At 37.8% G+C, this 15987-nt stretch overlaps 3 protein-coding genes across 4 annotated transcripts; 1 reads left to right on the top strand and 2 right to left on the bottom strand.

The window, feature by feature from the left end:
- Window positions 1-6381: 6381 nt before the first annotated feature.
- LOC133741097 (cell wall / vacuolar inhibitor of fructosidase 1-like) lies at window positions 6382-7041 on the top strand. Its single transcript, XM_062169038.1, has one exon. It carries the CDS (start codon window positions 6450-6452, stop codon window positions 6954-6956), a length of 507 nt encoding a protein of 168 aa, XP_062025022.1. The 5' UTR covers window positions 6382-6449; the 3' UTR covers window positions 6957-7041.
- A 1261-nt stretch (window positions 7042-8302) lies between these two features.
- Window positions 8303-12567, bottom strand: LOC133725444 (transcription termination factor MTERF15, mitochondrial-like). 2 transcript variants are annotated; one of them, XR_009854449.1, is made up of 2 exons: window positions 11096-12567; window positions 8303-10480 (listed from the first exon to the last, which is right to left on the bottom strand). XR_009854449.1 is itself a non-coding variant. In XM_062152710.1 (1 exon), exon 1 carries the CDS (start codon window positions 12386-12388, stop codon window positions 11162-11164), a length of 1227 nt encoding a protein of 408 aa, XP_062008694.1. In that variant the 5' UTR covers window positions 12389-12567; the 3' UTR covers window positions 11092-11161. The 2 variants fall into 2 exon arrangements, 1 of the variants encoding a protein (XP_062008694.1); XM_062152710.1 differs by lacking the exon at window positions 8303-10480 and having other exon boundaries at window positions 11092-12567.
- Window positions 12568-13151: 584 nt separating this feature from the next.
- LOC133741086 (transcription termination factor MTERF15, mitochondrial-like) lies at window positions 13152-15610 on the bottom strand. The gene is made up of 2 exons (XM_062169030.1): window positions 13915-15610; window positions 13152-13524 (listed from the first exon to the last, which is right to left on the bottom strand). Exon 1 carries the CDS (start codon window positions 15474-15476, stop codon window positions 14268-14270), a length of 1209 nt encoding a protein of 402 aa, XP_062025014.1. The 5' UTR covers window positions 15477-15610; the 3' UTR covers window positions 13152-13524; window positions 13915-14267.
- Window positions 15611-15987: the final 377 nt, after the last annotated feature.

Here is a 15987-nt window from a genome sequence, read left to right as displayed (position 1 = left end):
TCTCTAAATGGACGATTTGGTGGTCTTAGGAGTTGGATTAATCGGAATGCTCTAATTGACATGGGGTTCAAGGGCTCATGTTACACTTGGAGTAATAATTCTGTAAAGGAAAGACTTGATAGGGGCTTCTGTTGCTGTGAGTGGAGATCCATGTTTGCTGAAGCTTTTATTCAACACTTGCCCAAGACAAGATCGGATCATTGTCCCATTCTTATGCAGTCATTTTCCAACATTCGCATTAGTAGAAAAGCTATGCCCTTCAGATTTCAGGCCATGTGGTTTTCTCACCCTAATTATTCCGAATTTGTATCCTCTACTTGGAATACTTTATCTGGTGATTTTTCCTCTAAAACTAATGCTCTCTCTGTTGCTCTAGCTCATTGGAACAAAGATGTTTTTGGCCATCTCTTCCAAAGGAAAAGAAGGTTACTGGCTAGGATTGGTGGTATTCAAAAGGCAAGAGACAGGTATGAGAATCCTTTTCTCATTAATCTGGAGGCTGAACTCATTCAAGATTATGAAAATATTAGAGATCAAGAGAATCTTTTTTGGAGGCAAAAGTCTAGAGACAAGTGGCTGCTTGATGGTGACAGGAATACCAGGTTCTTTCATTTGACCACCCTCATTAGAAGAAAGAAAAATAAGATTGAAGGTCTTTTTGATTCTCATGGTGCCTGGTTCACTGATTCTGAGAGCATGAAGAACATCTCTGTTGATTTTTTCACTGATCTATTTTCTTTGCAAAATCCTGAAGATATTAGATTCTTAATTCCCTGGCTCTTCCCTACACTTGATCAGAACAGGCTGGTGAGTTTATGCCGACCTGTTTCCCTCTTAGAAGTTAAAGATGCTTTGTTTGCTATTGGTGGCCTCAAAGCCCCTGGTCATGATGGCTTTCCTGCTATTTTTTTTCAAAACCACTGGCAAACTTGCTCTAATGACATTTTTAAGGTTGTCCAGGAGGCTTTCTGCGCTTGCAAAATTCCTGCTGGGCTTAATCATACCATCATATCTCTCATTCCTAAAGTTGATGGACCTCAACATATGGTCAATTTCAGACCCATTAGCCTTTGTACCACCATTTATAAAGTGATTTCTAAAATTATTGTGGCTAGGATCAGACCCTTGATGAAGATCCTCATTAGCCCTAATCAGGTGAGCTATGTTCCTGGCAGGCACATCTCTGACAATGTCATGATTGCTCAAGAGATGTTGTTTAAGTTCAAAAAGTCTTGTGGCCATAAAGGGTTCTTTGCTTGGAAGGTTGATTTGTCTAAAGCCTATGATAGACTAAGATGGGACTTTATTGAGAGTGTGCTTTGGGAAGTTCAATTTCCTGAGCCTATTGTGAAATTAATCATGCACTGCATTACTTCCACCAGTTTCCAGATTTGCCTTAATGGTGAACTCACTAATTCTTTTAAAGCTCAGAGAGGGATTAGATAAGGAGATCCTCTTTCTCCTTACATCTTTGTCCTCTGTATGGAAAAGCTATCTCATTTGATTCAGTCTGCTGTGGAGTTTGGCCAATGGAAACCTGTTAGAGCTTCTCAATCTGGCCCCATGGTTTCTCATTTATTTTTTGCTGATGATTTAATGCTTTTTGCTGAGGCCACTGCTAATCAAGCCACTACGCTCAAAAAATGTCTTGACCTCTTTTGCTCTCTCTTTGGACAAGCTGTTAGTTATCAGAAGTCTCTTATTTTTTGCTCTCCTAACACTACCAAGATAACTGCTGCGGATATTTCTAGGACGTGTGGCTCTCCGCTTACTGAGGATCTTGGAAAATATCTTGGTATGCCTCTCATTCATTCTCGAGTTAATATGCATACTTATGCAGGTGTTTTTGACAAGATCCAGAATAGACTCTCTCGCTGGAAGAGTAAGGTGCTTAGCATGGCTGGTAGACTTACTTTAGTTCAATCTGTTACTTCTTCTATCCCTATTTATGCCATGCAAACTGCTAAACTACATGCTAGTCTTTGTGATAAAATTGATAAGTTAAATAGAGACTTTATTTGGGGGGATACTGATGGCAAAAAGAAAGTCCACCTGGTCAACTGGGATATGGTCTGCCAACCCAAACAGTTGGGTGGTTTGGGAGTTAAATTGACTGCTGAGATGAACCAGGCAATGCTTTCTAAAGCAAGTTGGAGAATCTTCCAAAATGATAGTGGTTTATGGGCTTCGATTTACAAAGCTAAGTATCTATCTAAAAATCTTCTTACTGATATGAACTATAAGCCCCCTCCTGATTGTTCTAGCACTTGGAGAAGCATCTCCTATGGTGCTGAGTTGATGAGAAAATGCTTAAAATGGAGAGTTGGTGATGGGAGAAGAATTAAGTTTTGGACTGATCATTGGCTCATGCCCAATCCCCTTATCACTTTTGCTCTTCCCTTAGCTACTATCAATATTAATGCTGTTATCAGTGATTTTTGGGATGATGTTGGTTGGAAGATTGATCTCCTCCTTACTTTGGTGCCAAGTTACATATATTGTTAGCCAAATAGTCAATGTCCCTACTGGTTTTGTGAACTGTGGCAGTGATTCTCTTATCTGGGGCACTACTTCCAATGGTAAATTTTCTGTCAAGTCTGCCTACAATTCTAAGTTTGATTTGAGTAGGCCTCATGTCTCCCATTGGAACACTATATGGAAATTTAATGTTCCTCCAAAACTCAAATCTTTCTTATAGGTGGTTATGCATAAAAAACTTCTGACTAATGTCCAAAGAGCTAGAAGAGGCTTCACACTGGATCCTTCATGCCCTATATGCCATATGGAGGAGGAAACTATCTTGCACATGCTCAGAGATTGTCCTAGAGCATCTGCCATTTGGAGAGCCTTTCTCAAACCGGGTAACATTCTCAACTCTTTCTCTCTTGATTGGAATGGTTGGATTGCTGCTGAAATTCATTGTCAAACTGTCATTCAAAAGAATGTGAAATGGTGCAGTCTCTTTGTTTTCATTTGTTGGTTCATATGGAAATGGAGGAATAAGGCTGTTTTTGATCCCAGTTTTGCTATGCCTACCTGCCCTAGAAAAGTTATCTGGAACTATGCAGATGAGTGGACTAGTGTCAATCTCAGGAAAAATGTTGATTCTATTTTCAGTAGTGTTTATCTTGCTTGGCAAAAACCTGCTGATAATTTCTATAAGTTAAATGTGGATGGGACTAGGAGCTCATCTTCTGGTAAGATTGGAGCTGGAGGTGTGATCAGGGATAAATTTGGCAACTGGATTTCTGGATTTCAAGTCAACTTAGGCATTGGTGCTATCCTTGATGCTGAGGCCTGGGGTCTTTACTTTGGGCTTAAAATGGCTGCTAACTTGCAGATCCCTCAACTGGAGGTTGAGTCTGACTCTGCGGTCCTGGTTCAGCTGATCCAATGTGCTGAGCTTGACACTCACCCTCTTGGTACTTTATTGATTGGTTCCTTGAACTACATGAAGAGCATGGGAATGGCTCATATCTGCCACATCTTCAGGGAATGTAATATGACCGTAGATGCCTTGGCCAAAGACAGTATTAATCATGAGCTTGGTCTTATTGCTCTTGATAGCCCTCCCCTGCATGCCTCTCAGTTCTACCTTGATGACATAGCCTCTGTGTCTAGAGCTAGAAAGAGTGCTTGTGTTAATTCTTAGTTGCTGTTTTTTTTTTCTGTTTGGGTCTTTTAGGCCCCGCTTGTAACCAAAAAAAAAAAAATCTTTAACAATAATTTTTAATAGGATTAAATTATGTTTAGTCCATGTACTATGACCCTTTTTTCGTTTCAGTCCCTGACATTCTCAATTAATCTGAAAAGTCCCTAACGTCAAAATTTCCGTCTGATTGGTCCCTCCCGCGACAAATTAGGAGTTGACCTTAGGTAAAATGTCCAATATACCCCTCTGTTATTTCTTTTTCTCCTTTTATTTTTATTTTTTCTTTTTAATTTCTTTTTCTCCTTTTTTTTTTCTTTTTTCTTTTTAATTTCTTTTTTTCCTTTTTTCTTTTTAATTTCTTTTTTGCTTTTTCTTCTTTTTTTCTTGTTCCTTTTTAATTTCTTTTTTTCCTTTTTTTTTTTCTTTTCATTTTGCCTACTTTCTCCTTCCTCAACCCACCAATCTCATTCCGATCAAACTCCACAACCCATCTGTTTCTCTCCCCAAATTGAAACCAAACCCAGCAAAGACCTAGCTTGGCGGTGCAGAGATAGACATCGAGCAAAAGTAAGAGGCTAGGAGCTGATCGATCACTTCTTCACCTTCTCTGAAGCCATCTCCCTCTGTTGGGATCCGCCCTCGCCTCCATCATCGCCGACGCCATCTCCCAAACACAAGCAGATCCCAATCAGCTCTGAAATTCGCCGCTAAACCACTCCTCTCTTGTTTTCACAGCCTACTTCTCTCTCTCCCACTCAAATCTCACTTTCTCTCTCCACATCAAGCCTCAATCTAGAAACTTTTCACTGAAAACTACCATTTTTTCAGACCCTGAGGTTTTTGGGTCTGATTGAAATGATGGTTTTTGATGGCCAAGTTGACCAAAACCAGAAGTGAAGAAGAAGAATAGTGATGGAAAAGGAAAATGGCCGCCGGCGTGGAGAATAATAATTGGGGTTTCGGGTCGATTTGGATTGGTTCGCCAACGTGGCGCTACCGATGCAGCATAATACGATGATCATTAAAAAGGAAAAAGAAAAAAGAAAAAAAAAAGGGTCGCCGGCATGGAGAACAAGAATTGGGGTTTCGGGTCGATCTGGATTGGTTTGCCGACGTGGTGCTACCGATACAGCAGGATACGATGGTCATTAAAAAGGAAAAAGAAAAAAAAAAGGAAAAAAAAAAAAAAGGAAAAAAGAAATTAAAAAGGAAAAAGAAAAAAAGAAAAAAAAAGAAATTAAAAAGGAAAAAGAAAAAAAAAGAGAGAAAAAGAAATTAAAAAGGAAAAAGAAATAACATAGGGGTATATTAGACATTTCACCTAAGGCCAACTCCTAATTTGACGCCGGAGGGACCAATCAAACGGAAATTTTGACGTTAGGGACTTTTCAGATTAATTGAGAATGTTAGGGACTGAAACGAAAAAATGGTCATAGTACATGGACTAAACAGAATTTAATCCTTTTTAATAATATTAACAATAATAATAATAATAAGAGAAAGTTTCAGATTGCTGGAATTGTATTCTAGCCATTAGCTAGCTATATGAGTTTCCATCATCTTCTTTCATCATCATGTGTGTTGTTGTGGTTGGTATGGAGGAGGAAGATATATATAAGTACGGTAGATGATTTGGGATTGTCCTTCAAATCATAACTTCCATTGAAACTTAGAAACTATAGTTGTTGTTTCATGAATACATACATATGGAGTAATTCAGATCTACGATTTTTTTATTTTATTTTTTTGTTAATAAAAATACGCACATCCGTGTAGAGCCATGGAAGTAGCTTCGAAGAACACGACCGGAGAAGAGGCTAGGGGTCACTTATTTTGCTGCGGTTGAAATCATTATTAATTTATTTTATAAATGATATATTAATTTTTTTTTTTTGATATATATATATATATATATATATATATATATATATATATATATATATATATATATATATATATATATATATATTTGATAATGATAAAATTACAAGAGGGAAACTTCAAGCAATGAAATTATTACATCTAAAATGATTATGTGGCACTTGCCATGTCATTTGGTATTTGATATTTGGTATAATTTTTGATTTTTGAGAAATTTTTTGGTGTCTCAAGCATTTTCGAATCAAATATCGTGTTGAGTTAGATGGAGAAAATATTTAATAATGATTTATTGAATTAAACTCAATCACTTTTTTCTTTTCAATATACACTCAATCTACATCATCAAATATTCTTTATTTAGTAGATTTGAAAATCAATACATTTTCCATCCATTGTTTGGTTCCCATTGCACTCTTTAGTAGCTTGTATAAAGACATATGGAAAGAAATAAATCAATATGCCGACATTGTCAAAGTGTGATTTATGGCTTAATTCTTGCTTTGATTTCAAATTTTCATTGAGGAAAACTTTCATATATAGAGCACCATCTTTTCAAACTTATACGGATACTAGTTTAGTAACTAAAAAGCGAATGCATTGAAGATTTGGATTGGAATGACGCGTCACAATTAACGGTTAAGTGATCTTTAATGTTGGAGACATACACAGACAAGAAAGATTTGTCTAAATACAGGCGTACAAGAGAAAAGAAGGAAGCTCATTTAATTGTGGTTGATTTAGAAGAATGAAGCAATAAATTGATGTTTTCCTTAAAAACATATGGTCTTGAATTACATTAATTTCCCTCCCTGTTTATATGCAGAGAGATTCATCCCACAAATAAGCAAATACACAAAACATTCAGTTCTCCATATCATCAAGCATCCACCAAAATTATCAATCCTTCGTCCTAAAAATGAAGAATTTGATGTGCTTAGCGGCAGTACTCATATTTTTCATTCAAACTGCAATTTTACCAACCGAAGCAAATATCATTGCTCAAACATGTCAAAAAACACCAAACCCTCCGGTGTGTCTCTCGTCTCTCAAATCCGACCCTCGGAGCGCCCAAGCAGACATATATGGCTTGGCTACCATAATGGTCGATGTGGTCAAGGCAAAGTCCACGACGACTCTGAACCAAATCAACCAATTGCTTAAGCAAAGCCCGAGAGACAAAGGCTTAATAGATTGTGCTGACAGTTACAACGCAGTTTTAAAAGGTGATGTCCCAGAAGCCTATGAGGCAATCAATGTAAGAAGACGTATGTTTGCATTGGATGGCATGAATGACGCTGTGAATGAGGCTAATGGATGCGAAAGCAACTTTGCAGGCAGCAGCTCTCATCCTCTGGCAAAATTCAATAAAGATGTGGCAGATGTTGCTAGTGTGGCTGCAGCAGTTATTAATCAATTTGGTTGATTCATAAGCACTTGTTGCTGTTGCATGTTGTTTAATTTTTAACCATGCTACCTTGACATCAATAAAATAAGTTTAATAACGGAAATATTTGTTCTCTTTTATAGGATTATCTTCTTGAGTGCTTGCCAATTAGAATTTTTTTTTTTTTTTAAGGCCTAATTTCATTTGAACAATTCTTGGGCATATTCACCCCTTCCTTACTACTATTACACACTTACATATGTATTAAAATAAAAACAATTCAATTGATTTTGCTATTAACTACTCACGCTATCCACCTCAATCCCATGATTCCCATTTGATATCGGGTCTGAGAGATCGATGTCCTCCTAATTGCTCCAAACCCTTCTTCTATGCACCAAGCCACCAACAAACTCAATGCATTTCCTTTAGGTGTTGGCCTAATTGCCCAAGTCTCTCTCTTCCTTTATGCACAACTCTAGGTGTTGGCCTTGGCATTTCCCTGTTCTTAATGAATGCAACATTTCAATTAACTCCAGTTGCTTGTGCTTTGATGTTCGTCCAAAGTAAGCAATGATCATGGGACTTGAGAAAATTACGTCTACTTCAAGCTTTTTCATTAGAGTTACCTATCGTGCGGCCTCCGGTCACCGGCCTGAGAGCTTATATTTGAGAAGTTACAGGGTTAGGTGGAGAATTACAGGTTTGGTAGATGAATGAGTAGGGGATGAATGAGAATAATAGTGGATGACGCGAGGTAACTAAAAAGCTGAAGCTGAGCTTTTTTTATTTTTATTTTTTAGTAATTAATACACGTGTCATTACATACTGGGCTAATGGGAGAAAGAGTAAATATGCAGGTTTAGCCGTTTAGGGGTGAACCCAAAAATTATTCACTTCATTTTACCTTCATAATCTTTACACCTCAAATAAGTGTGCCTTTGCGCTTTTGATTTCATCATTTTACCTTAAATCAGTTCTGCATTTATTCTTCTACAACTAAAACAGTTGAATTTAAGATGAGTAGAGGAAGAACGTATGCTAATATCTCAAATCACCATTGCGACTTATGATTTATGAACCCACTCCGGAGCCATGTAACCTCTAGTTTCCTTTTAAAACTAGAGACCATAGCACACAATTTTTAGGCTAAAATGACATGTTTTTATTTTCTCACTAAAATCTTATTACTCTCAAATCATGATTTTGAGCAATTCCATAACAATCATAATATACAAATCTTGATCCGATTTTTTTTTTTTTTTGTGAAGTTGGAAAACCGAAAAGATCATTAAAAAAATAATCAAGTCAATTGGAGAAGCTCTTGAAAATCCAGTTTTTATAGCCTGTCAATTGGAGAAGCTCTTGAAAATCACGTGAGATTACAACACCATGACACTGAAGAATTTCAATAGAAAAATAAAAGGCATTGACAAAATTTGGCTTATTTTCACATGCTATGCATGTCACGTAATACCCCTAGCTGCCCCTTGACACTTACCTCATTCCACCTTTTTTTTTTTTTTTGGTCTGAAAATACTTCAATTGAAAATCCGAAAGGGAGAAGGCACAAACAAGTACATAAGCCAAATACAACTGAAACATCTGGTAGGAATACCAGGCAAAACTACAAGAACAAAATAATGAAAACTTAGTGAGGACAAGGAAGCCGGTCATTAGTTAAAACAGAGACAAGAGAGGTTGGGGGTATATTAACCCACACTTTTGTGCACAACCTCGATTTGGCTAGCTTTGCGGCTGCATCGGCAGCACCGTTAGCTTCACGGGAGATCCAATTCCAAGAGACACTGCTAAGAAGATGACGGATGCGATGAAACTCAATGAGAACAGGGTAGATTCTCCAATTACCTTTCTCAATGTGGTTTCCCAAAGCTGAAATTAGCTCCTGTGAATCACTTTCCATAACAATGTTGTCTAGGTTCAATTGCTTGACCAACTTCAGACCATCCACAAGAGCTATGGCTTCGGCTTCAATAGCAGATCCTGCAATACAAGATCTAGAGGAACCAGCTATGAATTTACCCCTTGCATCTCTAATAATCACACCTGATCCGGAGGAGGTGGTATTCTTATCTCAGGCACCATCGACATTGACTTTGATCAGGGGTTCCATGGGAGGACACCAAGAATGATTCAAAGTGCCGGATAAGAAGGTTACCTGTTTCTTGGCTGAACGTTTAGCAATCTGAAATTCCATCCAATGTCTTGTGGCAGTATGTATGATATCACAAGGAGAGGGAGGGGTGTGGTTAAATACAAATGCACACCTAGCTTTCCAAATTTCCCAGATGAAGAAACTGAACAAAGAAATTAACTCATTCTTTGTATGATTTGGAGGAGCAGGCATATTGGCAAGAGCTAGCAACCAAACATCAAGGGTGGTGATGTTTTGTTTGGGTATATGTAGACCCAATATACTACCAAACCATGTGCACTCTGTCCAAGGGCAGAGTAAGATGCAATGTTCAATACTTTCATCACCAACTCCACACAAATTGCAAACAGGAGATCTCAGAAGCTTCCTTTTGAAAAGATTTAGACCAGTGGGCAAAGAGTTGGATACTGCTCTCCATAAGAAGTGCTTAATCTTTGGTAATGTGTCAATGCCCCAGATAAAACTCCAAACTTTCTTATTAATCACATGGGAGGAAGAAGCTTTAGGAACTGAAATAGAAGGATTATGCATAAGATGATAACCCGAATTCAGTGTAATTACCTGATTTTTCAGCATGCCATATCAATCTATCATCAACATTAACATCACCAATATGGATGGATTTGATTGCTGTAGCTTCAGAGACAGCGATGAAAGGTTCAATGTGATCAATCACCCAAGACTGGTTTTCTTCATCAAATAACTCACTTACAGCAAGAGTAGATCTGTTATTTGTTGGAAATGGATGCAATCTGCCATCAGGGCTATTTGGGATCCATCTATCCTCCCAAACTTGAATTACTTTACCATTATTCACTTGCCAATGTGTCTCTGAGGAAATTATTTCTCTTCCAGCCAAGATGCTACTCCAAGCCCAAGATCACCACCCTAAACCTCATTCCACCCTGAATAACTTGTTCCAACCTAACTTTTGGGTCTATTAACAATGTTTTTGCAACGGGTTCTACATAAACCCAGTCTAAAGTGGCATCACATACTGTTCTCGCTTAATCATCATGGACAAAGACAGATTTTGGGTTTATCCCGATTGCCTCAATAGTAGGTCAAGTACTTATATTCCTTGCGATAATGCAATGTAAGATTTTTCCTTTACCTTAATTTGGGCCACACAACCTCAACACAAATAACCTCATTTGTCCATGCCCTCACATAAAATTTCTTGGGAATATATTACATTATGAAGCAAAGCTGGTTTTCGAAAGAACTCAACATGAAAACTTATTCTTCAAATTTTAGTTTGTGAATGTTACAAGGCATCAAAATGTTTTAGTTTTTTCTTATAGCTAAGAAAGGGGGCATGGAAAATGTCATTGAAAGCATAATTCAGGGTTTGGAGTTTTATTTTACTTTCAAAACTCCCCAGCACCTGTGAAAAAAGGAACTTACTCAATTCAATATTTCATATACGTAAAGATTCAGAAGTACCCCAAGGTTTCCACATGGTACTCCAAAAGTACACTAAACAGAAGTAGCCAAAACAACTTGGAAGTTGGAACATTGCGAAATCAACATGTTGATGCAAACTTAAACCGTTTAGTTTTCACAACACACTAAACAGAACAAATTCCACCCTAAGCACCTGATCATAGTAAACATGTAAAGTGAGCGATAAATTTAGAAGGCAAGCTCCTTATACTGTACTATCTTACAGTAAATTGGAATCAGTGCCTATCAGCAGTGCTTATACAAACTTGAATCAAAATCCGATATGCAGTGCAAGTTTGTATCCTGTTTTTATGTAAGAAAAAGGAGGTTTGACCATAACCTATCTGATCAAGTCATATTTTTAAAACCTATGGAACCTTAAGATGTAATGAGATTTCATTAGAAATGAATATGTTACCAACTTCAATATCAGCTGAAAAATACATCTTTTTGTGGGCAAAAACTCACTGCCTAGAAGACTGAAAATAGTAAAAGAAAAGCTATTTTAATGCTAAAAGTACCAAAAATAATTGACTATTGTGGCAGCAGAACTCACAGTGAATAAGTAGCCGTTCTGATGCTCTTGATAATTAAAGTAAGAAAAAGATTCACAAGGTTCATCCTACAATTGTTTCACTCCATCTCTTTCCTCAAATCCTACACCCAATTCTGCTAGAGACATTTGCCCTTGAAAGATACTCAACAGTTCAGGTGCTTGATCCTTATATTTGGTCACAAACCTATCCAAGAAGCGCTTCCTACTGTTTATCAGCATGGTAGCTTGAGAAAGTTCTCCCTTTTTCATCAAACCCTTATATTGGAGAACTCTAATAACTGAACACCTAGGTATGATAGACTTCTCCAAACTATGAGTTAGAATATCCGGCCTGTCAGCCACTTCTGCAGGCTGCCAACCCATTTTGTTCACAAGAAACTCAATTTTACTTGAACACTTCTCCTCTGACAAGCTCATAAACATGGGATTCTTTCTAAATGCCAACAGAAAGTCATCCTCAGTCCAACCACACTTCCTATAGAACTCTGTCTTTCGTCTCCACTTTGATGCATCCATCTGAGAGATGACTTGTAGTGCCTTCATGAAAGTAAAACTCGGAGGCAGAATTCCGAGATTAATGATCTTGTTTACACTTTCCTTAAACTTGCCAGTTTCAGGGGACAGCACAAGAGGATGATAGGTAACGTAAAAGGAGATGCAGGATTCCGGCACTTGAATTGCCCTAAGAACTGAAACATTGGGCACAAGATTGCTAAGCATTTTGACCCCAAATGCCCGGTTCGAGTTCTTCAAGAAAACAGCCACCATGTTGTGGGGGATAGGTAGACTTTTGATGATATCATAGCACGGTCGGAGACTTCTCTCTAAGCTTTGACCCAAAATGCGTTGGTTGTAACTGACGACCCAAGCAAGGGTGGTGGCTGAAAGGCCAACAGAATCGAAAAACTGGAGCTTGGGCTCAAGGGTCTTCTCAGCATTGCACAAAAGCAAGGTTGGTAGTTTCTTAACAATTTCGGATATCTGGGTACCATTGAATCCATGGTGTTTGAGAAGCTTAACAACTGAGTCTGGTTTTTCTGGGGAATCAAACCGTACCCTATGCTTCTTGGACAAAGAGAGAGCCAGTTTTGGGGAAAACCCAAATGAGTTTATGAGGTATGAAACTGTAAAAGAGTGACCTTGGGGTTTATCATCATCATCATCATCATCTATATCAGATCCTAATAAAGATGAATATGATCTGCTAAAAGGAAGGAGCTTTTGAAAGCAATGAAAATGGGTAACTGAAGTTGGAACTAGTAATTGCAATCTTTTACAGTAAACACCAAACATAATCGGAGCAAACGAGGAAGGGACTACTCACCAAATACAAGTGTCTCTCTGGCTCAGCTTCACCAAATACCAATTGCCTCTGCTTCAGAGTTGGGTATTTAGTTCAATTTGGGGTTTTAGGGTTTTGCTCCTCCGCGGGAACTGACTGGTAAGGCAAAACGGTGCGCTTATGACTCTGACTACTTTATTATTTTTCATTTTAATTTTTATTATTGTCACTTTTTTTTTTCTTTTTCTTTTTCATTTATTTTAAATTACATCTGTACTCTAATCATTATAGTATAAGTCTGTTTCTCTCCAATCTGATGAGTAAACTTCTTTATTTGATATACTAAAATGTGTTAAATTGTGAACCGTGTTATTATCTTCTTTTGGTGTAAAAACGAGTCCGTTATTATCTATAAATGTGCCAAAGTTGACGTATACTTGCCAATGTTTCGAACAATACTTGTTTTACAAAATTTTCATCCTGCATTTCTCCACACAAAGCCAGTTTAAAGAAAGACCTAATGAAGCCAAATACAGATATCCAAGTTAAAGCTTTTCACAGGTCCTACTACCAGACCTCGAGAAATTATTCTGTCCCGAAGTACCACAATGACATTGCTGTGTGGTGATCTGAGCCAATCATATTACTCGAATTTGGTGAGAACCATGCATGGATGAAAAAAAAAAAAAAAAAAAATTAAGATAACCAATCAGAAATATATACAAAGTCATGTGGACCAATCGCATCAACCGACCACCACATGTACTATAGTTCAGAACCATGTTAATTTCCCGCAGAACTCATAAGTGCAGATTTAGTCCATACATGCCACACATCAATCAACAGCACAAGATGAAGGTCATAAGCATGATTCACCCATTATCATGCAGAAGAAATAAGTCGTATGATAAGCTTGATTCTGCTCTTTAAATCAACTATATACAGATCAAATGTAAAGAAAAGAAGTTGACAGAGAATCCCAAATGTTGTCTTTACATGTCATTCCATGCTCAATAGAGCAGTAAATGTTAACAAACTAACTCGAGATGCACTTCACACTCGAGTTAACCATGTTAGAGCAGCAAAACACAAGCAGGCATCTTAGAGCAAACTTTTTGCACCCATGGCTAAACCCTTGATTCCCAACCTACAATCCATATACAACTTGTTACAAAACACATTCATGTAAATGTAGCACAAGAATCAGTCATCCATTTTCATTTTGGTGAAGATTCAATGCGTCCATCTTGAAATTGCAGTTTCAGAATTAAAACAGTAAAAGAATGACATTGTAGCACGTTTACTGATCCTGTTAAATGATTGAAGCAAATACAAATGTTTGACATTTGGTTTTTTCAAAAGAAGATAAAGGTAAGCTACAAGGGCTTTGGATTTGAAGTGATCAAACTATTAGAACTAAAGATTTTAATAAGACTTTCAATTACTTGCCAATTCAAACACTTACAATTACTCTCTTTAGACAGAAATACTAATGAAATTTGAAGTGTCCTCTGCTGATGAAGGAGGGTTAACATACCTGTCAAGAATCAGTTCAGTAACTCATTTCATCATCCATTTTTTCAAATAGACTCTAAAATCCATCTGTTGATAGAGACTTTCCTTAAGCCTCGGAGTTTAGGCAGTTTGACTGAGTTCAACCTGCAAAAATAAACTTGTACAGCAATCCAATTGGAGTCCTACACCTCTCTCTGTCTCCAAGACTTCATCTCTCAGAACTAAGTGGTTTAAGGACAGCATATTTGGTCGAGCAAAGGATATGATACTGTAAAACTTGACACAGAGCAAGACTTGACATTTGTACGAGAACTTAATCCTCTGAATCATCAAACTAGAATGCAGGATAAATCAACAAGCTTCGTCCTACAATTGTTACACTCCACCACTTTCGTCGAATCCTAAACCAAATTCGGCTAGACCCATTTTCCCCTGTAAGATGCTCTGCAATTCAGGAAATTGTTCTTCATATTTGATCACAAACCTTTCCAAGAACCACTTCTCGTTTTTGTGCACAATGCTAATTATATATAAATCTTCCTTGACAATTAAGCCCTTTAACTGGAGAAATCTGATGACTGAACACCTAGGTATGATTCGCTTCTCCAAACTATAAGTCAAAATATCTGGACGTGCAGCCAGATCTGCAGGCTGGCAACCCATTTTATTCAAAAGAAAATCCATTTTAGCTGAAATATTCTTCACACTGAAGCTCATAAACATGGGATTCTTTCTAAATGCCAACAACACATCATCTTCAGTCCAACCCCACTTCTCATAAAATTCCATCTTGTGTTTCCACTTTGCTGCATTGGTCACCGATATCACATACAAGGCTTTCATGAATGTAGTAGACGAAGGGTCAAATCCCATGCTGATGACCTTCTCGACATTTGTCTTAACCTTCTCAGAGGCAAATGACAGTGCAAGCAAATGAGAACACACCCACAGAGGAAATGACGCTTCTGGCACCTGATGCGCTCTCAGAATCAAAGTATTGTGAGGTACATTGCTCAATACTTTGGGGTTAAACATATAATAGTTGCTAATGAAATAAGGGACCTTATGCTCGGGTATTTCTAGAGTTTTCATAATATCATAACAAGGTCTAATACTTCTCTCTAAGCTCAATGTCAAGATATTTGCGTTGACACGGAAGATCCGGGCAAGGTCATTGCCCGAAAGGCCAATGGAAGTGAAAAACTGGAGTTTTGGCCAAAGGGTCTTTTCAGCATTCGATACAAGCAAAACTGGGCATTTCTTAACAATGTCAGAGATGTGGGCATCACTGAGTCCATAGTCTTTAAAAAGCTTAATAACAGAGTCGGGTTTTTCTGGGGTGTCGAAGTGTATCTTCATCTTGTTGGATGCAGAGAGAGCCAGTTGTGGGGAGAACCCAAATGAGTTTATAAGGTATGAAACTGTAAAAGAGCGAGCTTTATCATCTTGGACCCCTAGTAATGGTTTTGATGAATATAATCTTGTAAAAGGTGGTGCCTTTTGAAGATGGGTGACTGAATAATCAACAGCAATCCTACAACTTGGAACTAGTAATCGCAATCTTTTACAGCAAAAACCAAACATATTTGGATCAGAATGGGACTCACCCAATTCGAATGCTTTCTCTGCTGAAATTGAAGCCGACAATTTAGTGCTCCAGTTCCCTCCGTCAATTTGGGATTTAGGGCTTTGCTCTTCTTTTCTGGAACTGAAGAACGAAGAATACTATAATTCGTATTTACAAGGGATCACTTTAAATATTTTAAGGGGAGAGAGGATCCTGTCCTCCAATCCCGTTCCAATGGTCAGCTGCTGACCATGGAATTTTTGCTCAATCACCGTCCGATTGAAATCGGACGGTTCACAGCTAAGTGATGAGAGAGGAGAAGAGAGTTGTGAACCGTCCGATTTCAATCGGACGGTGATTGAGCAAATGATCCCTGGTCAGTTGCTGACCAGGTGATCAGGACTGTCCTCTCCTAACCTTATAATCTTCCTAACCTACTTATGCTTTTCATCACAAGATGCTACGTGGATAAAATCACATCTAATGACTGCTATTACTTGAACTCAATTTTGATTTGTTTTTTTCACC

This window comes from Rosa rugosa, chromosome 1 (assembly GCF_958449725.1).
Source record: "Rosa rugosa chromosome 1, drRosRugo1.1, whole genome shotgun sequence".
NCBI lineage: Eukaryota > Viridiplantae > Streptophyta > Magnoliopsida > Rosales > Rosaceae > Rosa > Rosa rugosa.
The sequence above is the reverse complement of the archived record's forward strand: the minus strand, read 5'-3'. Positions and strand labels throughout refer to the sequence as shown.

Coding starts and splice junctions, on each gene's coding strand:
- LOC133741097 (XM_062169038.1), top strand. CDS start 6,450: ATGAAGAATTTGATGTGCTTAGCGGCAGTACTCATATTTTTCATTCAA.
- LOC133725444 (XM_062152710.1), bottom strand. CDS start 12,388: ATGTTTGGTGTTTACTGTAAAAGATTGCAATTACTAGTTCCAACTTCA.
- LOC133741086 (XM_062169030.1), bottom strand. CDS start 15,476: ATGTTTGGTTTTTGCTGTAAAAGATTGCGATTACTAGTTCCAAGTTGT.